General features: G+C 32.0%; 1 protein-coding gene across 11 annotated transcripts in view; it reads right to left on the reverse strand.

Moving 5' to 3' along the window:
* LOC129946997 (formin-binding protein 1-like) overlaps window positions 1-26,084 on the reverse strand; it is a 139,578-nt gene that overhangs the window by 19,758 nt on the left and 93,736 nt on the right. For all 11 annotated transcript variants that reach the window (XM_056057394.1, XM_056057391.1, XM_056057393.1 and 8 more), the window contains exons 2-3: window positions 15,441-15,556; window positions 467-523 (exon numbers count right to left, since the gene is read on the reverse strand). In XM_056057394.1, the coding sequence (XP_055913369.1) occupies window positions 467-523; window positions 15,441-15,556 (173 nt within the window). The remainder of the gene's footprint in view (window positions 1-466; window positions 524-15,440; window positions 15,557-26,084) is intronic.

The raw sequence follows: 26,084 nt of genomic DNA on the forward strand, positions 1-26,084 counted from the left end.
TTTTTTCAGGAAAAATATCAATGAAATCTGTTTTTTATTTCGAAGCAGACATTTAAATAAACAAGACGTAAGCTACCTTTAGTTCTTTATTTTGTATGCTAAGAAATTTAAAGAAATTCACTATAAATTTTGAAGAATTTTTCTTGGAAAATATACAAAATTTAAAAACAAATCCAATTTATCCGATTCAGATAAAAATGTCGAAGAAATTTAATTTTTTTGAATGTTGTTTTGTGTAATTGATTTTCTGTTTTGGAAATAGTAATCAAGGATTAAATTGGTATTTTTGAGTTTGAGTTCAAAACAGTTTTGTCGCATGTAACTAGGTTTTTGGGAATCGGTCTCCGACAAAACTTTATGTCAAATTCAACCCATTGACATCAACAACAAGCACGGGCAAATGCCATTGGATCTAAAATGTTTTAAAATATACATATATATTTTTTTTAAAGATAAAATAACTTACTCATTTTCCTCTTCATCTTTTTCTTTCTTCTTAGGTTGGTAATTTTTCACAAGTCGCCTAAAATAAGAAAAGAAAAAAAACATATAATTAAAAATTTTATCCAAATTCTATTTCACTTTCTTACTTTAAAAAATAAAACACAAAACTTAATACACACACATATTCTTTTTTTTAAATAAAGTTTTAATATTTTGGTAGGTGGTGAATCGAAAAATATTCATGCTTGTATGAAAGTGTAGGTTTAATCTAAGCATTCAATTATGTCTGCCGTGAAAAATATTTTCCACGGAATTGTTCACATCTTCATAAAATGAAAAAGTGAATTCCACTTGTACGTGGAATTCAATGATATCGGGAATAAGGTTTTAAGAAGCATCTTTCTTATTTAAATATGTCAACTTTAAGCTATTAGAATTATATTGGGGCTATTAGGGGACAAATATTGGTATACAATATTTTAAATCTCGTAAGTATTGTGAACGTTAAAAAGTTTCACTGGGATCTTTTGCAATCGAAAAAAAAGTTCATGATGTTTTATGATTTTTTAGGACATGAAATATTTCGAGGAAAAGAAATTTTTCTGGAGATTCTAAGACATATAGTAGCTCAAAAAATTGGTGAAGTGAACAATGGAATGAAATTCAATAATATCGGGAATTAGGTTTTAAGGACATGTGGATCTTATTTCCAAGGCCAACTTCGAGATAACAAGAAAGAGCGAAAAAGTATTTGTATATCCTCTTCAAATTTCACCGATGAGGAAAATTGCGAAAATAATTTTCTCTCGGAATGATTCCATCTGTTCTACATTGGGATCGTAATTCGTGGTTAAAAGTTTACCTGGAAATGGATTGGTTTTGGAAATCAAATTTTCAAGGGAAAATTAATTTGAGGGCATTTATTTTCAGTGAGATTCAAGAAACCAGACATTTTTGGAGAATGAAATATTAAGAGGGATAATAAATTATCCTAACGATTTTGGAAAAATATACGAGGTAAATAAATATTTCAATAGACAGAACATTTTCAGAAAAATAAACATTTTGAGGGAACTAAGAATTTTGAGGAAAGGAAAAATTTCGAAGGAAAGACAAATTTTTAGGGAAAACTACATTTCGGGGGAAAGGAATGTTTCGAGAGAAAGACACATTTTGAGGGAAAATAAATTCTCCCAGAGATTTTTGATACCGGGGACATATTATAGCCGCAATACATTTTCAAGGTAGCAGAACAAATTTCTAGCGAAAGAAATATTTCGAGCGAAAAACAAATCGAGGGAATGAAGAATTGGGAGGGAAGTAAATATTTTAATAGAAAGAAATACTTTGAGGCAAATTTCGAATGAAATAAACATTTTGAGGGTAATAAGAATTTTGAGGGAAACAAACATTTTGAGGCAAATACAAATTTCAAGGGAAGAAAAAGTTTTGAAGGAAAGACAAATTTCGAGAAAAATATTTCGAAAGACAAATTTTTAGGGACGAAACATTTCGAGGGAAATACAAGTTTTGAAAAAAAGGTAAATATCTCGAAATAAAGACAAATTTTGAGAAAGGACAAATTTCGAGGGAAACAAAATTCAAGGGAAAACTAAACTTTGAGAAAAAAAAACATTTCGTGGAGATTTTCAATAGCGACTATTGGAAATATAATTTCCCTATGGAATGTTTCCAATCTTTCGAAATTTTGAACTTGAATAATTAATTTGTACTTGAAATTTTGGAAATATGTAACTCTGGTTTCCATTTCATCATGCTGACTTGAGCGTACGAGGAACAGTGTACAAATAATGGGGTTTCAATAATCTTCAATCGGATGTATTGGAAAGAGAATATTAAATACGATAACCCCTTTTAACTATACTGTTTGAGAAAATTTTATAACTGGAAATCAAATTATACTTTTGCGAAGGTTTTAACCTCTCGTCAGCTTTTTGATATATCAGTTCTTAAAACTCCGAAAAAAGCCGTATATGAAGGCATATTTTTTTCTATAATCACATATTTGTTATTCTTCAACTGTTTTACACAAACCTTACAGAAAAGTTGAACCATTTATATAAAACAGTTCTGTTTGACGTAGTTTTTATTTTTAGAACGAATTTTTCGTCGAAAACAAAAATTTGAAAATTATGTTGAGAACATGTATTTTAAGAAACTCAGCAGAAATAAGCGTTAAAAATTTGCTCTAAAACTGATTTATTGAAATTATGAAAGCATTAGAGTCAAGGTTTTTCAAACATAGTCAAATGAAGACTCTAGAGACATCTCGTAAATAATTATAATTTCTGAAAACTTGTTTAGAACAATGCTGTGTCTTAACTTACCTTTCAGAACATTGTTTTTGGGGTTCTTAAACGCTCTAAAGACGAATAATTCAAAAACTTGATTAGATGGAAAAATTAAAAGGCTCGTTTAAAAAAAGTTCATGTTGCAGAAAAAGATTTAACTGTGTAAAAGGTTGTTAGATAATGAATACGTCAATGTATTTTTTTCTCCATATTCATTATTTGCAGTGTTGTCTTTCGCAGGTGTTTCTTTTGTATCTACTAATAGGGCTAAAACCACCTCCTCTATGCTATTTTACTATTTTTATTTCTAATCAGATGTCCAAACTTGGTTAAGAAAAGATCGAACTTTTTTTGTCTCTTTATACAAGAAAGAAACAAGTGATATAAAAATAGATTTTGTTTTTAATTTAATTTCATATTATTTATAAAAAAAAATAAACAACAAAAATAAAGTAGTGCAAGGTCACCCTCAAGTGGCATGGGCTTCGACTTCGACACAGACGTGCGTCTTTTAAACAGAAATTATTATTTTTGATCGCCATTCATTTTGTGTTGTTTTCTGATGGGGGAGAGAGTATATTTTTCACCTTGTTTTTTTATTTTATAAATTAATTGGGTAAATAAATATAATTTTGTTTTTTAATTCAAAGCAAGCCAACAGAATGTTGTGGTTGATGGTTGAAGACTTTTTTGTTGCCTGAAACTGAAAATGTAGCATACAGATCATAAATTTCCAGAATAAACAGATATTGTAGGTTTCTTTTTTAATTTTAACTCAGTTCAACGAGATAATATAGACGCCTCTGCACTTGGCACTTGAAGTGAAATTGCGAAAAATTAACATATGTACCTCCATCTGTCATGTCAGTTGGATTTCCAGCTAAATTAAATGCACAACAGAGTCGAAAGATTTTGCTTTTTAAACGAATGCTAACATAGAAACTAAAGCTAATGGCACAACATTTTTCATTTAGTAACATTCAAAATACTAATAACCTTCTTTTTAAAAACCATGCATCTGAACACGTCTTAAAAGTGACAGTTCGTAAAATAAAACAAATCAAACAAACCCAATTTACTGAAAATGTCGATACTTCAGGATTTTATGGATTTAGCAAAAAACTTTAAGTTAAAGTACCAATTTTGAGATTTATAACTGAATCACAAAAGCGCTTCAGCTTCGAATTCGCCTCACGTTTACAAGTTCAGAAATAGGAATTCAATGCATGCTATCACAATGGAGCTTCGACCTCACGTTTCGTTTGACATTCGTAAGGAAAGGAACGCAATGTAACGTAATGTTACTCCAAAAGGAAGCTCTAATTCAATTATCTGAACATTTGCTTTGTCTGACAGCTCAACAGCTGTAAAAAAATGTCAATAAACAAAATATTTGCTCTTTTAAAAGATGAAATAATAGAAATGTCATTCAAAGCAACCTCGAAGCAGGCCCACCGTAACACAGACGAAGCCGAAGCTGAAGCGTGTTTGTGATTCAGCCATTAAATTTTTGTAAAATGTTAAAATATAAAAACATTCTAAAATTTATTAAGAATCCAAGATTTATCTTTTGCAACCTTTATAATAATATAGCAAAAAAAAGATGCTTATAAATATAAAAGTTACTATAAATTGCGACCTGGTTTCATTGCGTGGCATTTGGTTTGTAAATTTTCTGAACACATCTTTCTTTGGTTCAATTTTCATAAAATGTATAATTTTTGGGTTATATTAATTTTTGTTGTGTTTTCAGTTTCTTTTTTAATTTTGTTTTTTTTAAGCAACCGACCCCAGTACAGAAAGGAAAGAACGTGGGAGGTGATGAAAAACAATAAGTGCCCATAATCTTTCACTCTTTTAATATTTGCTCTTTGGTTCCGCTATAATTTTTTATAGCTTACGCTTCGCAAGTTGTTCAAATATAAATATCTAAATAAATTGTCAGTTTAATATTTTTGTTTGTAGTGTTCTATATAAAAGTTCAGAATTGTTGGGGGTGGTCGAGAAGAAATAAATCTATTTTTGCCATACGCAAAGAGAACATTATAATAATTTTTTGAGTTGAAGCCAGAAAGTGAACTTTTGTGAGTTTTTATTTTGTTTTGATCCACATCTGTGGATATAACAACATACGTACCTGTGATAAATAATTTGTGATGTCATTTAAATAGTTTTTTTCTTTTAATTTCTTTTCAGTTTGTTTTGTATACAATTGTCTCAAAACTAAACTTAAATAAAATTAAATCATATTGGCTCAACAAAAAAGAGGTTTCAATTTGAATAACCCGCAGCTGTCACGTCACTTTGAAGGTGTCATATTTTGACATTTGACAAGTACGCCTTTGATTAAAATGGAACAGTATATGCCTCATTGCAAAAATGGGAATCATTTAACAATTACGGGAATGTCAAGATTTAAACCCCCTCTTTAGGGGTTCAAAAGAATAATTCGGTTAAAATACATAATTTGGTACATTTAAGTTAAAAAATTGAAAAAAAAATGATAAATTGGATTTTATTTCGTTCTTCAACAAAATGTGTTAAACATATAGAAAATAGATGCTGGAATGTAACAAAAACTTCTAACTTTCAATTCGTATGTTTCTGTTGAAACCATTTTTTATTTGTTTTCGGATGTTTTTCGTAAATTTTAGGTTAAAACGAGTTGTCAATTAGATATTTCCGATTGGATTTTTTAATAATACTTATGTGGCCTGTGCAGCTCAATTTTTCTTCTAAGGAGCCAAATCGGAACGAGATTATATGAGTAGACAACCGACTTCACATAAAACCACCAAAAAATTGTCCAGCGGTGTTCAACAGGACCATCTTGGAGGTCACGGCACAGGCTCACGACGCGAGATAATGCTCTCACCAAAAGTATCCTTCAATAAATTGTTTGTTTCGATGCATCGCGTCACGTCGAACGAACCAAACCATAATTTTGGTATTAAATTTGCACGATTTGTAAACGTTGTTTAGAAGTTAGTCTTTTCGTTTTGAGTTGGCAATAAAAACCGAACATAATTCAAGTGACAACTGTTACAAAGATCAAAAAAAGTTTTGCCAAAATGAAAACCAGACGTCTATCAATCACTAATAGAAAAGAGCATGATTTTTTCTTTAACTTTTTACCAATACTATAAAGCTGAAGAGTTTGATTGTTTGCTTGATTGTTTGCTTGTTTGTTTGCTTGAACACGCTAATCTCAAGAACTACTGTAAGGATTTTATAAAAATCCTTAGTATTAGATAGCCCATTTATAGAGAAAGACTATATGCTTTATAAAATCACGCTAAGACTAATACGAGTGTAATCTGCTTTCACCTTTACAACAAAAAAAATTATTATATAGATCTGAAAAATGCAAAATGGTCTGTATATAAAAGAGAAATGCAATCAAGGTTAAGAATAATGAAAACCATTCATTTGAATGAGATTGTTGTTCAAAGAGATATGAATGTTTAAAATTTTACAACTGCTATCCTCGAAAGCGCTGATAAAGCAATTCCAAAAAAACAAGTACGGTGTTGATTCAGGTAATAACCTACCCTCAGACATTGTCCAAATTATCAAGATTCGTGACATCAATCGTAGAAGGTGCATAAGAACTAGAGATTCGTATTATATCTCTCAGGTTAAGTTTCTCAGCGCGTTGATTAAAGATCAAATTCTCGCTTTCAGAAACAGAACTTGGAATCAAAAACTTCAAAGTTTAAAAACTGGAATTAAGCCATTTTGGAACATTATGAAAATAATAAAAAAGAAAAATTCATTTGTTCCTGCTTTGAAAATAGGAAATACAATTGCTATGTCCAATTTTCAAAAAGGAAACGCACTTGCACAATTTTTTTCTAACAATCATTCAGACAATAGAACTACAAATAACATTATTGAGTTTTCAGTTAATAATTCCATTAATTCTTTAGAACTTTCAGATGTTGATTCTCCCGATGATGTGGTCTCTTTCGATGATATTAAAACTATTATCTTGTCTCTTAGAAACAGAAAATCAGCAGGTTTTGACCAGCTTAAGAATTTGTATCTTAAAAATCTTCTAACAGCAGGAATAAAATACATTCAGTACTTGTTTAATTTCTGTTTTAAGTTAAATTATTTTCCGGTTAGTTGGAAATTAGCTAAAATTATTCCGCTCTTAAAACCAGGCAAATCTGCCGGTATGCCTTGCATTTACGGGCTGATCAGTTTTCTAAGCTCATTAAGTAAAATGTTTTGAACAAGTAATTGTTCTAGAACAGTTTGGATTTCGTGCCTTCCATTATTCAGTTCACCAAGTGCATAGAATAACCAAACATATTAAGACAATTTTCAATGAAGAAAAAAGCACAGGCACGGTGTTTCTTCACATTGAAAAGGCGTTTGACACAGTTTCGCACGACGCTTTGTTGCATGAGCTTTTAATTCTAAACTTTCCAAAGTATCTCATAAAGTTTGTACAATCATTTTTAAGAAACGGGACATTTAGAGTTACTGTAAACAATAACTTTTCTGATGCTTTTGATGTAAGTGCAGGTGTACGTCAAGGCTCTGTACTTGATCCAATCTTGTATAATATTTTCACTTATAATTTCCCCTTCTTCCTAAACTGTGAAAAAGCAATTTTCGCCGATGATACCTGTATCTTTTCTTCAGATTCAGTTGGCTTCTTCATGGAAGCTAACTTGCAATCTGCATTAAATGAAATACAAAGCTACTGCTATGCTTGGAAAATAAAAATAAATGCTTCAAAAACACAGGCTGTTTTTTCACTCGAAAAAGAAAAGTTATTTGCGGAATGAGTACAGGTTGGCAAACAAGTGCAAAATATCTTCGGGTATACCTCGATAAAACCCTTACATGTACAAGAAATAATAAAAGTTTTATACCTTTTCATCAACCGTAAATTAAAATTGAGCATGAAAAATAAGTTGTTGATATACAAAGTTGTATTTCAAGCAATAATATTTTACCCTTCTCCAGCGTGGGGCCGATGTGCTTTAAGTCACGTTCGTAGGTTACAAATCATTGAATCATGTTGAATCTTTCATGTTGAATCTTTCTAGACACTATATTAGTTCTACATTTTCATTTTCAATACTGTTATTCTTATTGTCAGTAGCAAGGTAGTTATATGCCGTAACCGTGTAAATCGTGCAATATGGGTTAAGATATCAATGTAATATATTTTCTGCTTAAATAAATATATCTATCTAATACGAGCGGAATACCAATAAAGAACCACTGCATATGAATTGTACTCCTTATACAATTTTTAAAAAAGTCCACCTTTTGGGATAGTTACAAATTTTAAGTTTTCTTTACGAAATTCATTACAAAATATTTATTAATTTAATTTGGGGTATTGATTTCTGTACTAGCAAAATTAAAGGATTTTTATGATTTATGACATTTGAAAATTTAACATGTCAATAATCTAAAAGTCATCGTCTGAATATGAACTTATACCATCATCAAAAACAACGTATCATGTCTTAATGTTATTATTTATAAGATCAAATAGCACGGTATTTCTGTTAGTTTTTTAAATATGACCGATGAAAAAAGTCGTATTGAACGCACGGACATACTTACGTTAGCAAAAATAAACCTAGGTTTAGATTCTTTAAAAAAAACTCAAGAAATATCAAATTCTTGACAAATTGAATCGAGTATACAATATTTTCTAATGGTAAATTAAAAATGCGGCATCATAGCCTCAAAAAGTTTAAGTGTAAAAACTAAAGAGAACAAGATGCAGCAAGCCTAAACAATATTTGAAAACCTTAAGAAGAGACATTGAATTTTCATCACTGATCCTTCCTCTTAAAATATTTTTATTCTTTATTTATGTCGGATGTATTCTTCAATACAAAAACATTCGAAAATTAAGATAAAGGAAATTACTAGAAGAATGCATCAGATTATTTCCTTACAATCTCTTTGAGAGATGTCCTTAGAATAAAGGATGAAAGAGTACCGCCTATTGTCTTCTTCATGAATGAGAGAATCCTTATATTGTAGTGAGATGGTATATTTTGGAAACCTAAATCAGAGATCTACTATACATATGTTGAGTAGAGATGTCAATCTTTTATTTGAAATTCATGCAATTGTGTGAGACCCTCAATGTGCATTTATATTTTATGAATTAAAAAGTATTACCCATGTAAAACCCAACATATTTCTCATCATCAACATAAGATATAAGATTATTATAAATAGATTCAATATTTGCATTTGAATTATATCAAAATTAATCTATATTGTGCAAGACTGTTTAATGTGATTTGCATTGTCATTGTTCTCTTCGACTTCGGTGCTATTTGTATAAATACCATAGCCAGACAACTAAGGCAATAATAATGCACTCATTTTAATTCAATTAATATACGAACAGTAATACAATGCAAAACCATAAAGCACTACGACTACGAGTGTTGTATATCAAAATAAACACGTATCATGTTTCAATTTCAACCCCAATTCACATTCGACTCCCCCAAACAACAATGCTTTGAAAATAAACCCCCATTCGAATAAAATCATTAGTATGACCAAGTCGACCGATGATATGGTGTTAAAAGTTAAACAAAAAGCGACATCATCGCATCGCTGTTAATTTATGGGGAACTCTCCCCTTTTTTGACAGTTCTGGTGGTTGTTGTTGATAATCACATCGAAATTTTATTTAGCGTCAAATTATCTGTTAAACCATAATTCCTTAAAGTTAAGCCCGTCACCTTCGGACTTCAGTTTGTCATTCGAAGAAGTATTGGTTGCTTCGCTTCTGGTGAAGGTCCTAATGATGATTACAAAAAATTGACACCTTTTTTCGACATTATTGAGATGTCATCATCAAGTGCATCATAAAGAAACAATTATAAATAAGTAACCAAACAGTCTTAGGACCGAATGCCACCATATCGGCTTCCAGCTTACCACTTGACCTAAGTGTAATAAACTTTTCAAAACTATACACAAATCATCAACTTGATTCGTAAGGCTACTTATAGAAGAGCGAGCTATTGTAAGTTCAACAATCAACACCCAAGACACCACAAACAACATCCAAGAGAATTGTAGTACATTATTTCTTCACTTTATTGTTGTCTTCAAAGTGATAGGATTTCGAGTTGTGTTCCTTTGTTGATTGTTGGACAGAAAAAAAAAGCTGGAAATGAAATTACCAGCTGAAGAATTATTATGCATAGAGAACGGTCGCTATATTGTGGCTACGGCAACGACGACGGTGATAGACCTTGAAGCTCAATCCGAACTCAAGAAGTTACTTATTGTTAACTGATTTAAGTGTTGACTGCATAAATAGCAATTTTTCTTCTTACTTTTTTCTGTACTCGTATAGTAAAGTCATGCTCATGACATTTTCTAAGTTTAATTGAGTGTTAAACAGTTTATCAGGTTTCGTAGACAAGAAAATAGCAAAACATTAATAGAAAGTAAAATCTTAGGGTATGTGTTGATGATTAGGGTAAAATCCAACATATTTTGGAAAAGAAGGGGACAGCTGAAAAAATTACCCAAATTAAAGTAGAAGACTAAGTACTATTTAATAGGGCATCTTGTGATTCAAAATAGGTTTTGAGGTCAATACTCTGTTCCAGCCACTTGAAATAAAGCACATAAAGAAATGAAGTTAATGGCCATACGGTTTCGGATTATTGGAAAGACAATATGAAGCTGTAAGTGTTTAAAGAAGATGTCGGAAGCAAGGGCGCCGTCAAGACTGATTCAAATGTAGAACAATTTATATGCATGCTGTTAATAGTAATTCAACTTTGTGAACATTGTTCTTCTGAATATTTCGAGCAAAAGTAATCTGTCAGCTGTCAAGTTTATTGTCACTTTGACAAGTGTTATCGAAAGTAAAAACTAATTACTTATCCCATTGTTTTTAAATGAGAATAAAAAGAAATATCAATAAAACATTTGAAACAGAACTAATCGATTCTGAAATTTAATTTCGTTTCACATTCGACATTTAAGTTTCAGCTTTGACAGATCTAGAAACGTTTTTACGTATGTATATTAAGGACGAGAACTATTACTTTCTGAGATTTAGAAGATTTCTGCGTGACTAATCTGGAAAGCTATGATAAGTACAATCTAAATAACTTATTCTTGATAAGATACCTCTCAAATTTATTTATTAATTATTTACGACACGATAAAATAATAAGTGAATTATCCTATAATTAATTTTTTCGGTTTTGAAGCTCAATTTTGAAAAGACACGAGTTTTACAGTAGATACGTTTGAAAAACTACATATTTGAAATGACTACTCTGAAAAGTTTGCAGCACACGATTCTTTTGAGGTAGTTTTCAACCAATTTTTCGCACATTTGGGGTTGTAACACGGTCATTACTTGAGTAATGTTTATTTTTAATGAGTCTAGAGTTGGAAATTGTTTGTTTATTCACAATCTTTTTTGTAGACCTAAAGAAAACGAAATTTAACAGTGTCCAACCGCATTATCTGCGTGGCCTATTGACGGTAATAAAACGTAAACTTTAAGGCTTGTTGTCTCGTCGCAACTGACTGTAACGGCGGCGTACCTTATTGAAATCTTTGAAGGAATATGCACCAACGACACCTTTCGACCATAGAACACACCAAAGTCACTTTGTCTTGAGCAATTTTGTTTCTTTACAGACACTATAATTGAGAAATGTGCCGAAGAAAATGTTGTTCGAAAAATTTAAGTTTGTATGCCTGTTTTTAAGCATATAAGACGAGTACTAAAGGCTTTAGAAATGCTTATTAGGCTTAAATTATGGCATAATTTAAAGTTTATAAAAATGGAAATTAAATATAGTTCATAGTTTAATAAGTGTACCGAATTCGAATACTGCGAACTTCGGGAAATCAATAAACTCAGATCATAAGCAATACTTCCAGTTCTAGAAACAAAATTTTCAACTGATATTTCATCAGAAATTCCAGTCTCTTCAAATTTCTTCACAATTTCATTAATTGCTAAGTCCGTCAACCCAATCATCGTTCTGGGCTCAAAATGGTAGACAGTAATATTAAAGGATTGGTTTTGGCAGCTAGAGTTGGTACCGAATAAGGTGAAAGTTGAGTGTCAATTTCTCACTTTGACTATTGCTCTCTTAACCTTCCTCTATGAACATGATAGAAACAGCTATTGTCAAAACAATTGTCAATTTATCAAAGTATCGCTATTATTTGCTTTTGTTTTACATGATGTAGACTTTTCTTACTTACTACGATTTTCTTCTAATGGTTATCTTATTTCTAAGTTACCAATCACATAAATATCCTGCCATTTCGTCGACTTTCAAGCAAAATTGACTATCTACAAAATAAAACCTAGTTTCTTTGTCAGTTCTTCTTGATTTTTTTAGAAATAATGGCAAAATGTTTAGTATTTTTACACCAATAATGCAAAATACTTATTTTGAGAATTGGTGAGTTTTTGTTGTAAACCGAAGATTTGCACCCTACAGATATTAAAATTGTCGGTTGATGTACCTATTCTTTTACCATGCTTTAAAAGAAGAGGCTCAAAAATATAGAATTATATAAGGACTTCTGAAAGAATCAGATCACATCCGCTTCAATGAAACTATTTTAAATTTACTTTCAATAAGTTTCTTTAACATTTTTGTTTACAAACATGTAGCTCAAGTAACCAAGAATTATATTTAATAACATTCTTGCCCCACCTTACCATCGACATAAATCAAGAACTTATTCTATAGTTGGCGCCATCAACATCGCCATAAAGTACGAACGTATACAAATTCAATTCATTAGAAGTTTCTGTTTTGTTTTTGTTTCTTCAGACGCCATTCTCATTAGTTCTTGCAACATAACAATGGGTGTTGCATTTTTTGTTGTTCGCATTACGAATTAAATATTTCAAACTTATAAGTTAAGACTTTTGAGTGGCATAAATCTAGAAATTCTTTAACCACTCCCCATAATAATTTTATACCATCTATGCTATGAGGTGCAGTGCATGAACATACATACTACTTAAGGCTTGTTTCAATTTTATTATTATTTTAGTCAGCTGAGGTATGTTGCAGGTTATTAACCAAAGTCACAATGATTTGTGTTTTTAGATTTCACACACGATAAGGTTAAGTTTTCCCAACCTATTTATAATTATAGCTAAAGGTGGGATAAAATTGTGTTAGTGTAAAAATAATTACACAATTTTTAACACCATTCAAATCAAGAAGAGTGCATTCAACTTGGTACTTAAAAGACCACAAAAGTGAATCTGAACTCCAATACCGTTTGTTTGTCCAATGGAAACATTTTTGAAAAGCACAGTCCTATTTTTACTTAAAATAAAAAGCTTTCAAGGCTTTTAACACATCAATGAATTTGCTTCAAAACTTTTTGTATTGAAATAATGTTTTAATGAGGGTACTAAGTTCTCAGTTGATCCCAAATCGTTATTATTAAAAAACATTTTAATTAAAATGTCAAAAATGTGGTACCGATTTAAAAAAAAAACTTAAGATTCGAAAGTCTTACAATTTCAATCTCAATAGAATATTGATTAGAATGATATTGACGAATAAAAAAACCGAATACGGCCGGGATCCTTTATTAAATTAAATTTTAAAAGAATTATCATACATAAAGGAAAATGTTATTGAGAAATAATTAAAAAAGAACATGATAAGATAACACCAAAAGCATAAACACCTAGATTCAGCATTTTACTTTTACTCGAAATTGAGGACAAATTTAAGTCGACATGATTAAATTACTTTTCTTTAAATAATAAAATCATCTCCTATTGATTCGATTTGAAGGACTTCTTGGAAGTTTTTTTAAAAAACAATTTAATTGTGAAACACTGAAAACTAAATTGTTCTTCGAATGTGATTCCATTCGATTTTTAGAATGTAGTTGTTAAATTTCTAGATGGAATTTTAAAGGTTTGAGCAAAATTTTACCCGTTTTTGAGGCAAATAATTTCAATATAAAACAGGAATCTTATTCAAAAACAATTTAAAAAAGCTTTAGTGGCCTTATTCAAGTCGTAAAACCAACTTTTGAAAAGTTTAATAGAATTTAATTTCATAATCTGAAAGTAATATTATTTTTTCCGTTGAAAAATATAAAATTCAAAAATGTTCATAAGTTGCTTGGTTTCACCTGTCTTACGCATAAATCTTCAGGAAATGTTGAACAATGCAAACAAAAATTGAATAGCAAAGTTTAAAAAGGTTTAAAAGTAATTTTTTCTTTGTAACAGATCCGTCGTCTAAATAAGGCTTTCATATCAAGTTTTTGAACTTTGTCTGTAAAAATATATAAATAATAATGTTGAAAACGGTTATTTTTTACAGTTCAGCAGGTGGTTCAACCGAAAGTTTGGATTCAAAATCAGCACCAAAAATGAGCCCCCAAACGTAAGTTCAAAGTTTCTCAAAACTAAGTAAGATACTAAAATGATTTAAACCGTATCTAGAAAACAATGATTTGTACTTTTTAAAAGCTGAAGAGTTTGTTTGTTTGTTTGTGTGTTTGAACGCTCTAATCTCAGAAATTGCTGGTTCGATTTGAAAAATTTGTTCAGTTTAAGAAAAACCATTTGTTGCGGGGGGCTATAAAACATCACGCTAAGAATAATACGAGCGGAGCACCAGTAAAGAGTGTTTTTCTAAAATAATGTATGAAAGAATTGGCTAACTTTAATAGTTCTAAAAAAAAGCCCGCGACAGAACTATGACGTGTTTTACCTCGGAGTTAAAAAACACCGTTTTTAACTGTTTTGACATTTTTAAAGATGCATAGATTCTAAGGACCTTGAGAAGCCGATAAATATCAAAAACTAAACCAATAAAAAAAAAAAACTAGATTGTGCAACAGCTCTAATAGAGACCCAGATTCAAGTGACTTATAGCATTTAACCATTGATGTGTTCGAGTAATGCTAGGGATGAATGGATTCAACAGTTTTTAAACCGCATCCGTATCGCTTATTTCAGTAGCACTTTTCATGGCAAGAGTTTCTCGTGAAGAATTAGACAATTTTTGGCTTAAGACAATTCCGTGCTAAGAAAAACTTTAAATCAATTCCAATAAGTCAAGATAAAAAGGTCGTTTTCAAAATACTTATGGAAAAATATTATTAAAAAAAAGGAAAACATTAATTGAAGAGCTTTATTTAAGTGAGTAAAGTTGTCACTCTAACAAGTTAAAATTAACTAAACTTAGACACACCTCAAGGTGTATTTTATTGATTTGTAATTTTGTTCTTTAATAAAAGAATTACCTTATATGTAATAATACTAATATTCGAAAACGTAAACAAGTAAAAGTACCAATAATAAATCCTACCCTAACCCTCAATATAGATAGATACTTTTATTATTTCGTTGTAATAAATTAACGTATCATATAGAACCAATAATGTCAAACATGTTTATTTTGATAAACAAATATCAGGTGCATGCAACTCAAGTATTTGTTATTAATTTAGACACCAAATAGATAACATAACTATATCATTTCTATATTTCCTCTTTTTATAGACAATTTTGCCAAGCCTTTATGTACCTCAACTTATATGAAAAGATAAATCAATCATAACAAAAAACTTATCACATTTATACAATCCCACACAAACAAAATCGTATCATTAATTATTTTTGATATCTAAGTAGGTACTCACCTTAATTTCGCCGCATAATCACTTTCTATCGCAAGTCTTTCACGCACGAAGTTTCCATATTTGTCTAAAAAATCAATACCTTTATTTGTGTGTATCGATAAGTTGTCGTACTGATCCTGAAATTAAATAAAACAAAAATCGAATAAGAATAAAAATTCATTACAAAAATAATCTAACACGTTATTAAAAAAGAATGTCTGACGTACCTAGATATTTATAAAACAAAAAGTTGAATAAATTGGAAACATGTATATGTTCAAACCAAAGCTAACTCCAGCTCTAGAACTGGCCTTACCATTTTTGGACAAGAAGATATTCGGCGCCATATAACCAACGAATAGAACTTAAAAGTCAAAACAATATATTTTTATTTGGGTAAGCTTTTCCCGATCGATGTTTCTTTTCGTATATTTCTAGGGTTGCCAAATATTTGTTATAAGCCAACACAACAAAACATTTTCGCAAGACAACAAAAAAGCCCAAAGGTGCTCTAATAAATTTTTACAATTTTCATACGTTATTGAACCATTTATCGCGAAATTTTTAGTAATGGCGAAGTTTTTATTTGTCAAAAGTCAAAAGATGAAAGCTGTCAAAACAGCGAACTATTCAAGATGACAGGTGTCAAAATAGCGACCTATTTAAAATTAGTATTATTAAAAAAGCCTTTAAAAACAATGTTGTATCTGGGTTAAATCAACAATTAAAAGCATCACGATTACAAACTTCTTACTCAAATTATTTAGGGTCACAAATTAACTCTGGCAACTTCATCTCCTGTTTATCTATTTAATATTGATTGAAGACCAATTGATCTTTCTACGACCATTGCTCAGACGATCAGTCACAGAAAGAAGGAAAAACAGATAAAAATTTAACAAATGTTTGTCGGCTTTTTTGAAATTTAGAGCTTTTGTAAATCACAATTTGTAAACGTCTTTCGGTTAAAAGAAAATCTTTTAAAGGAATGCACGGCACTTAAGTGCTTTTTTTAAATTAAAATTTATATAAATCCTACCTAATCGATATTACTCAGAGCAATTCTTAAAAGATTCATGTAGGTCTCGACATTTTCATAATGGGTCTATAACATCGATATTTATGCTACCTAATCGAGATTCAATTTTCATATAAAAGAACAACATTAAATTTCGTGAGCAGGGTATTTCTTTGATTTACCACCCACGACTTTTCAAAAACCAAATGGAAAGCGAGTGTGTTCGTATCTGAGTGTGGGGAGATAGTTAAATTTTGTAATCTTGGAATTATATGAGCAAAGTATATAAATATACATCATTAGCTAGCTATCGGCTAATGACTCAATTAAAGTTCTTTAGAATATCAACAACAAAAATCACGGTGTAATCTGGTACTGCAACTTGCTATTTTATCTTTGTTGTTGGATGGTGACTAATGATTTATAGTCGTGCGATAAAATTATGGTGAATGCAACTACACAACTGGAGACAGCGCGCGGCGTAATATATCCACAGTGTGTTGCGTCGTCTGGTCGCGTCTAATCGCATTTTTATTACAGGAAATGTTTGATTTCGAGAAAATCTGGTTTGATTTTTGTAAGAATTCTGAAAATGGCAACCTGTTTTCGATATAGGGTTTTTTTTGGGAAATATGAAAATAAGAAAAGATTACTTTAATGCATGAAAAATTGGTGATCGATGTTTCATTGACACGGGGTAGTATCTTGTGACACATGTAAATTTTGACATATGGAAAATCAACTTTCATGCGATGTTCCACTACCACAGAAATTGACAGATATAAAATTCGATTACAGAGTCAACTTGGTTTTCGTCTAGTTGCAGTTTTAAACAAGAGTGCAAGAGTTATAGAAGTGATCTAACCAATTTAACGCTGACGAAAATTGTTGAGTTATATAACAAAGTAGTACATAGTAAATGGTGATTCATCGTGAGGCTTAATTTATAATGTTAAATAAACACAAATATTTGTATTATCGGTTAGAAAAAGAAGTTATGGTATTTAATTTGTTCAAGGCGAGTCGGAGTTTGAGAATAGCAGATAACATGGGTAATTTTTTCTTCTAAAGCGCCAATCTTAGCTGGATCTGAGACTACATACATAACTTCATACAAAATAGTCTAAAAGTGTGAAATCATACGACCTGGTCGAACAAACAAGTCCATTCTTTCAGAATCTGTATAATAAATAAATAAATTGGGTGGCGCAACAGTCCGTTGCGAACCAGGGCCTAGTGACTTACAACTCTCAACCATTCCTGAGTGCGAGTACTGTTGTCAGGAATGGAAGGGACCTACAATTTTAGGCCGAATCCAAACGGCTAATTTGAGAAAGCACTTTTTCATGACAAGATTTACTCTTGAAGGATTTGTCAATTCCTCGCAAGGGGCAGTACCCGTAAAAGGACTAAATTGAACGCAAGACCCCTTGCATGACAGTCCAACGCACTAACCATCATGCCACGGGTACTACAGAATCTGTATAGTTGTTTTTAATGGATGTAATGGTAGCTCTTGGTACTCTTCGGGTCTTGGATCAGACTAGATCCCATTCACTGATAAAACGTTAATTTTCTTCCCATGATGACTTGACAATAGCCAAACAATGAAGAATCATTTTGATGGGAGTCATGGGTCATCTATCATCTCACGATGAATCGATCGATATAATAGATCACATCATATTATAGACTGCCATAACGACGTAAAAATTCTCAGGTTTTATACCATTTTGGAGGTTTTTGCTGCATCCAGTTATTTTATGTGTATGTATTAGATTATTTTTTACAAATTTCATGCTGGGATATTAAATTTTTTTATATTAAATGGGCACTCAAGTGGTTACTAATACCCTTAAAATGTTAAAAGTTTAAACACAGTGCGAGCTTTAGGAAAATAGGAAAGGATTAAAGAGGAGATAACGATACACATTGGTCTTAAAGGTTTGAATATCAAAATGATAGGGAAAAACAGAGCTGGGTAAAGCATTCCGCATTCTCGATGTGCGGTAAAAAAAGGAATCCCTATACTTGAAAGTATGTCCGAAAAAGGTTAAACTGATGTGCAATTCCAGAAGTACGAGTATTAAGGCTGAATTTTTTGAGGGGGAAATGCAATTGGCTAATTCGACAGAACACTGTTTATTAAAATATCGGTAGAACAACGAAAGGAATGACAAATTGTGGTGGTGTTCGAGTGATGTTATTTTTTTGGTTATAGTTCTATCGCATATCATTTTCAAACCTCTTTTTTAATCCTGTCCAAAATACTTAAACTTGTTTTAGGGACACCTGCCCAAATATGCGAATTATATTTAGGTTTTGGACTAATGGCGACTTTGTAAATTACAACCAAATCAGAAGGGTTGAAAAATGGATGTGAATCTAGAAACGAATATGAAAAGCTGAGAAGTGGCACACAAGAGATCGTTTATGACTATGAGGAAGAGAGTCGGAGACAAAACGGAGACCTGTGGAACACCAGCATTTATTTTATAGATTTCAGATTTGAAACCATCTAATACAATTTGTATTGAAGGGATTCGTCAATATCAAAAGCACATTTTTTACTTACTTTCTTTAAAAAGATGTAAAGATTTGTAAACTGTTCGTTGAGATAAACCATGAGATCACCAGTTAACCTATTGCTACGGAAGCCATACTGTCGGTCATTAATAAACTTCTGTTTTTCGAGATATTTCTTAAGCTGATAATTAATCAGCGTTTCCATGACCTTGGAAAGAAGGGACGTGCTATTGGACGATAGTTAGAGGGGAGGATAATTCTCCTTTTCCCATCCTTTTCGTAAAGAGACCTGTAGAGTAGGAAAGATGGAAAAGCTTACGCAATGGGATTCGCCAGCTTTGAAGAACACCTCTTCAGAACAATAGGAGGAATACTCTCCGGGCCAGCGGATTTGCCTATGTCAAGTTAAAAATGATTTGCCTATTTGTTTTACTGATTTTTTTATAAATCCAAAAATATCAATTTATTCCTTAAAATTAATTTTACTCCTTTCCGTGTGCCAGTGTTTCTTTCTCAGTCCCTTCCAATAAAACCTTCAATTGTTTCTTCTACTGATTCTTCCAATAATTCAACAATTTCAGTAATTTCTCGATTATCAATCTACAATTTTGGAGCACCAATCCTCTGTAGATTTTTTCCTGACGTCAGCTTATCATTTGATGTGGATTTCACTTATTCTAGTCAAAAAAATACTGATACAACGAAAAACTTACGACAGATAATAAAAAGCTGATATTTTAAGTGCAGCGCAAGGCTTGTCCTACTTGTAGCTAAATATTTGAGGAAAAAAAATTATAAATTCGTATTTGAAAATACCAGCCCACTTTTATTTGCCGTAAGTTTTTCGTTGAATTAATATTTATGACTAGCCTAAGGTAGTCTTGTAAAATGTACTCTCTAAACAGCTTTTATCACTCATAGGTTTTAAACTTTGGGGAAAACTTAATATAGAAAATTGCTGCTACCAGAGACATTTACCATTTTGATTAAAATGGAGGTTAAATGAATCAGTCCTGTGGTAAAAAAAAAAAACGAATCACTTACTAATAGAAAATAAAAATTCATCACTCTGCTGAGACAAAACCACACTTATCAAAGCACTTACATGGAAACAGTTAAAAAGTTCAACTAACTTAGAGAGGGACATAAGCTGGGAGTAAATCACTAGGGTTATTCTTTCCGCAATTCAAAGGTTTTCAAATGATATTGAAATTATTAACTAATTAGTGCCTAGTCTAAGCCATTTGCTCATTTTAAGAAAGTCAAAACCTTGAGTCTTTTTTTCCTCCTAGCTTTATCCTTTCTCGTATTTTTATGTCAGACGTTGTATCAAAAGAAGTTAAACACTTGCACAAGGAAATTTTCCGAGAATCTTAAATATAATCATAAACTTATTCACCTCTACTATTAGTGTGAAGCATCTTATTTCCTCTGAAATAGCATCTAACTAAGAAAAATAAAAGTATGTTGAGGACACACACTTTTTCCAATTTAAAAACAAAAAAAACATGAACTTTAAAAAATTCTTCGTATGTTTTTTTCCCTGTTATTTTGCAAAATCTAGGACATTTAGGAAAACACAATTAAATTGAAGGCAACCAAAAAAAGAAAAACACTTGTTTCCCAGCTTCAGGTTATAAATGGGGAACTATATGGTGAACACCATTTGTATAACTTCATTCCCTTTCCATGTCAGAGACAGACATCGCATCGTCGTTGTTGTTGGGATAACAAATGTTTGCATACTTTTTTGTACTTTACATTCATACATTCTGTAGGTACCTTATATAAGGAGAACCATTCATTCAAAAAAATAGAAAAACAAAACAAAGTGTTTTCAACTTCATATATTCAGGTCATAGATACAAGTGGCTTTATAACTCCCAACCCTAACACTCGTCGTCGTAGGATTATATAGAGGGGAAAAAGGCTTAAACAATTCAAAAACAGGAAAAAGAAAATTATTCCTAAGAAATCACAAGAAATTCGAAAACAACAACAAAAACAAAAATGGCATAACAACCACTTCCACTTTAGCAAGAAACACGCAAGAGCAATGAAATTTATGTTTTTTTTGCACTTCTTTCTTTGTATCTTTTCTCTTATGTCAAAGCTGAAATATCCAATTACAGTTAGGTGTACAATGCACATAGGGATCTATAGGAGATATTGATAGCATTGCTGCAGTCCGTTATTTATTATTATTATTGTTATTTTTTTAAACAAGGAAATATGAACTATGACAACAAATTTACACTGAAAAATATTAACTTTGTCCAAGATTCGATTTTAAGTTTTGTTAAGAGTTTTCGAACGAACCATAAATCTGATGATCGGTTTAGACGCAATAACGCTGGCTATTCACAGTAACGTGACTATTGATATTGCCGGCAAAAGAATATGGCCCAATAAGACCTCCTTCATGCAAACCGACCAACAACTCATATTTGACATCTTTTCAAACCTTTTGAGCCATTCATATAGAACGAGAATTACGACATAAAATTGGTGTTAACGGTCTAAAAAGTGTTTGTCACCAACTCCGAATTTCGGTAGAAAATTTTTTATAACCTTTAGACATTGCTAGTTCCTGTCATTTATTACGATAAAAATGTTACCTTTATTGAATAAATTGACAATGACAGTTCTATGATTAGTGAAAGGGTGCGTTCACAAGTTAAGTAAATTTTGAAAAACCTTTTATCGGTCGAAATACGTTCTTTGAGATTCGAGTTAATCGCAAACTTTTACGAAATCTAAAAACTGTATCACAAAATCCGTTGGTAATGCAAAATTGTATGAGATTTTTTACCACCAACGTATTTAACAATAGTTTTTTTTCGGAATTCGTAAAAGTTTCCGATTACGATGGAATTTGTGATAGGGCTGATAATACCTTCATCGATTCAATCAATTCAAAAACTGCAACCCTTCGATTCCTAGCAAAATTAAGCTATCAAAGATCAATTCACAGAATGTAACTTTCTAATATAATAATAGTGAGGCTTTAATATTAAAGTCATCGAGGTCCTAATTTGTTTGTTGAATTTAATATCATGGTTAATTTTTGAACTATATTTTTATTACTATACTTTTAGTACTTCCAAGGTTACGATTCAACTTAAACAGTAAACACATAATTTCGTGACTATTAGTTTTTTGATGGCGATTGACGATGTGATGACTGCTACGGTGGGTACAAATGAAAGACACGGTATCCAATGAAGTCTGTTTGACAAGCTTAGCCACACAGATTATATTGACGATATATGTCTCATGGCAAAAAATACGGCAGGTTTAAATTAGATGTGTCATTCACTGCAATCAAATGAAGAGGTGGCTGGCTTAAGGATTAACACAAATAAGACCAAAGTAATGACCACGGGCCAAAGCACATAAGTTATTCTAAGGCAGGGGATCGTAGAGGAGGTCGAGTTTTATAACTCTCGATGGCGGAACGGACCTGGATGTTAACAGTAGAATAACCACAGCCCGTAGTGAATTTGGAATTCTTTTTCCTGTCTGGAACTCTAGCAAAATATCGCTACGCACCAAGTTGAAACTCTTCGAATCCAATGTCAAATCAGTGCTGTTATATGCTTCTGAAACATGAAAATGCTCGGCCAACATCTCCAGCAGACTACAAGCTTTCGTTAACCGTTGTCTGCGCTCTATTCTGAAGATCCGCAAACCATTTATAACGTTGGATAGGCCATACACTGAGGAAAGCGGACGACAATATAGCAAACAAATCCATCCAATAGAATCCCTAGGGTAATAGACGCGTTAAAAGACCAAAGAAAACTTTTCAATCGTGGCCACAGCTGAGGTCAGTTGCGGTGAATCGGAATAGGTGGAAGGAACTTGTTGCTATCCTGTGCTCCAGGAGGAGTTGAAGCGGACAACATATATTAGTTTCTGACACTTTATAGAATGTAATAGCAGATTTATTTTATAATTAGATCGTTATTATCTATATTCTTTCTGGCGGATGTCTTTTTGATTCTTCTAAAAAAAATGAAAATAGAAAAAAAAGGTTAAAGAGGATCAATTACACTAGTTGCAAATTATTGGAAAACTATGTTTTTTTTGAAAAAAAAGTTTTAAGTGTACAATTTAACCTTTACTTGTTCTCCGATATTTCAAATACCTTTTTTTTTGTTGGTAAATGCTCATAACCATTCTCCATCGATGCATACGGGACCAAAAATCACCCGAAGGATTTTCTCTCGAAGCATCCTAACACGCTCTTATCTTTCTTTGACAGGGTCTAGGCCTCAGCGCCATAAATGAGAACCGGGATGATGAGTGTCTTATTGATGGTAATTTTAGATGCTCGAGAGAGGACTTTACTTCTCAATTGCCTTCTAAGTCCAAAGAAGGAGCGATTTGTGGTTATTCTTCGTTTGATTTAAACGCTGGTATCTGTGTTAATAGCGGTGCCTAGGTAGGCAAAGTCCTTTACTACATCAAAGTTATAGCTGTCCATGGTGACGTTTTGTCCAAGACGTCGTTGTTCAATGTCCTTTTTTGATAACAGCATATACTTGGTCTTGCCCTCATTGACCACTAAACCCATTTTCTTCGCTTCCGTCACAATGCTCAAAAACGCTCTACGATATCACGCTTGGATCTTCCAATTAAGTCAATATCAACAGCTTATCCGAGTAATTGGATGGTCCTTTCTTTCCAGAGCGATGTTGAAGAAGTCAAATGACAGTGCATCGCCTTGTCTAAAACCTTTTTTGAAAATCAAAGGGAAGTTGTATTTTGTTCGAGGGAAATTTATTCCAAGGGACATTTAAAATCAATGGAAAGCATTCGATGAAAAAGAATTTAAATCTAAAGTTACATTGAAAACAAATATGGACAAATTTACAACAATATACGATTTTTTATGAGTGCATTCGTTTTCAATTCCTCTTTTACCATGTTCATTATATTGTAAATCAAAAAGTCTATCAATTCATTCATATTCGAATCAAATGATTGGCGGTTAAAAGTAATTTGTTTTGTATGTAAGTGACGTTAGCATTTTATTGGTGGTTAAATCTGTCTATCAATGACACTTGACAGCTTATGAATACAATCTGTCATAATAAATTTACTGATTCAAATTTCTCAGTGCAGCTATGAATCAATCAACATGACGCGACGACTATGATGATGAGGAAGACTTGAGGTATGTTCCTGAAACCACAACATAAGAAAAAAGTAGACATAACATAAATAATAGATACATATATACTTTGTTACATTGAGACTCTGACCAGTGACAATATACCTAACCATGTTAATTTTTTTAACCGGCAAAACCAAAGGCAACGGCTACGACATCAACCATCACCTACCTTCATTTTCACCTGTTTCTTAAGGTTCCTTCGTTTCGTTTCGTTGTTTTCAAAACATCCAACATCATAACCACTTTCCACATGACTAACCACCCCTTCGTTTCTTGGTTTTCTTTCAATTTTTTCTGTTGGTTTTTCATTGATTCTTAGCCCCTTTGGCACCCACTCTCATTATACTTTTTATACCTTCTGAGGTTTTGGGTAAACATTAAAGAAAAATAAGTGAAGAAAGAAAAAAACCAGGCGAATGACCTGAATGTTGAAACAAACTATAAATAGCTCACCTAGTGCCAGGATACAAATGAAACTTAGTTACCGGCCTCCTTTTTGCTTCCAGGCCCTTTTATCGATTAAAATAAATTATAAGGTATATGGGCCTCGAATGGGTTATTTCTAGCAGAAGTAGCAGCAGCAAACGGCTCGCGCGGTGGCGGTTCAAATATATGGTTTACGAGGAGTACGCGCCCTGACAATGTGATAACGATTTTTTGTTCCACACTGTTGTTTGTTATAGTTCGTTCAGGACTTTAGTCTTCCAGTGAGTGATGCCTCAAGCCACTTCCACCTTCCTTCTCACATATATCAGAGTGAGCGAAAAAAAATGGAGTTCAGTTCGAAACCGGGTCAGGTATTCCATTCATTCATTTCATTCATTGCTTCTTTCATAAAATCCAAAGGGATTATTATGCAGCTGTTTACCTGAGCCTTCTGGGGCATTGTTCAGTGTCTTCCTGTTCCTGAAGTGGGATATATACAATATACATTTATAAAAAAAAAATGCACATTGCACGAAGCACCATCATCAGTAAGGATTTTTGCATGGGGCCAGGACTTTGCAAAAGATTTCGACAACACCGACTTTAGGTAGGAGTTAAGGCTGCTTAGTTGATTAAAAGTTTTGCTGATTGCAAAAAATGATAATCTATTTGTATTCTGATTTTTTGTTTTGCATATCTTTGAGCTTATTTATATTTTTACTTATTTGAATATTATTTCCTGCTTTGCTTGATTGGGCGGAAGGATAAAGAGTATAGAGATGGTAATCGTTTTCGATATTTTTCGTGGGAAAATATGACATTTGGTTCATTTATCGATAACAGAATCCTGTCCCAGATGGCGAAGGGAATCAAATGTCAATTTGGAAGTTCCTTCCCTAATAAAAATATCAAGAGTTCACTCCAAATCCATGCACAACTCATTTTTTGGAAATGTATGAGATTAAGTTACTTTATCGAAAATTTTTACCGAGGGATCAGGTGGCATCTCTGATATTTTTTCCATAATAGAAATGTCAACATATCACTCCGAATTCGTCTGAATTTAATGACATTTGATTCGTTAATCGATTGCGCGTTTTATATTCGGAATACCAAGGTTGCAATCAAATTTCACTTTGACATTTCTACTATAACAGAAATGTCAATAAATCATTCCGAATCCATCATTAAGAATGTATCCACAACTCATTAATCGGAAATGAATGACATTTGGTTCTCACTCATAATCCATACGTAACTCCTACGGAAATTAATGACATTCCTTCGTTTACTTTAATTGCGATGTTAGATGAGTAGCTGGAGATGAAATAAAGTGTCAACTTTGACATTTCTGTTCTCATACAAATGTCAGGAAATCACTCCGAATCCATCCACAAATTAATGACACTTGGAATCGTTATCGAAAATGGGTTATACATTCACATCGATCACAGAATGGCGAGAAAGATGCGGAGGAATTAAAAGTCAATTTTGACATTTCTGCTAAAATTAA

Source organism: Eupeodes corollae, chromosome 2 (assembly GCF_945859685.1).
Source record: "Eupeodes corollae chromosome 2, idEupCoro1.1, whole genome shotgun sequence".
NCBI lineage: Eukaryota > Metazoa > Arthropoda > Insecta > Diptera > Syrphidae > Eupeodes > Eupeodes corollae.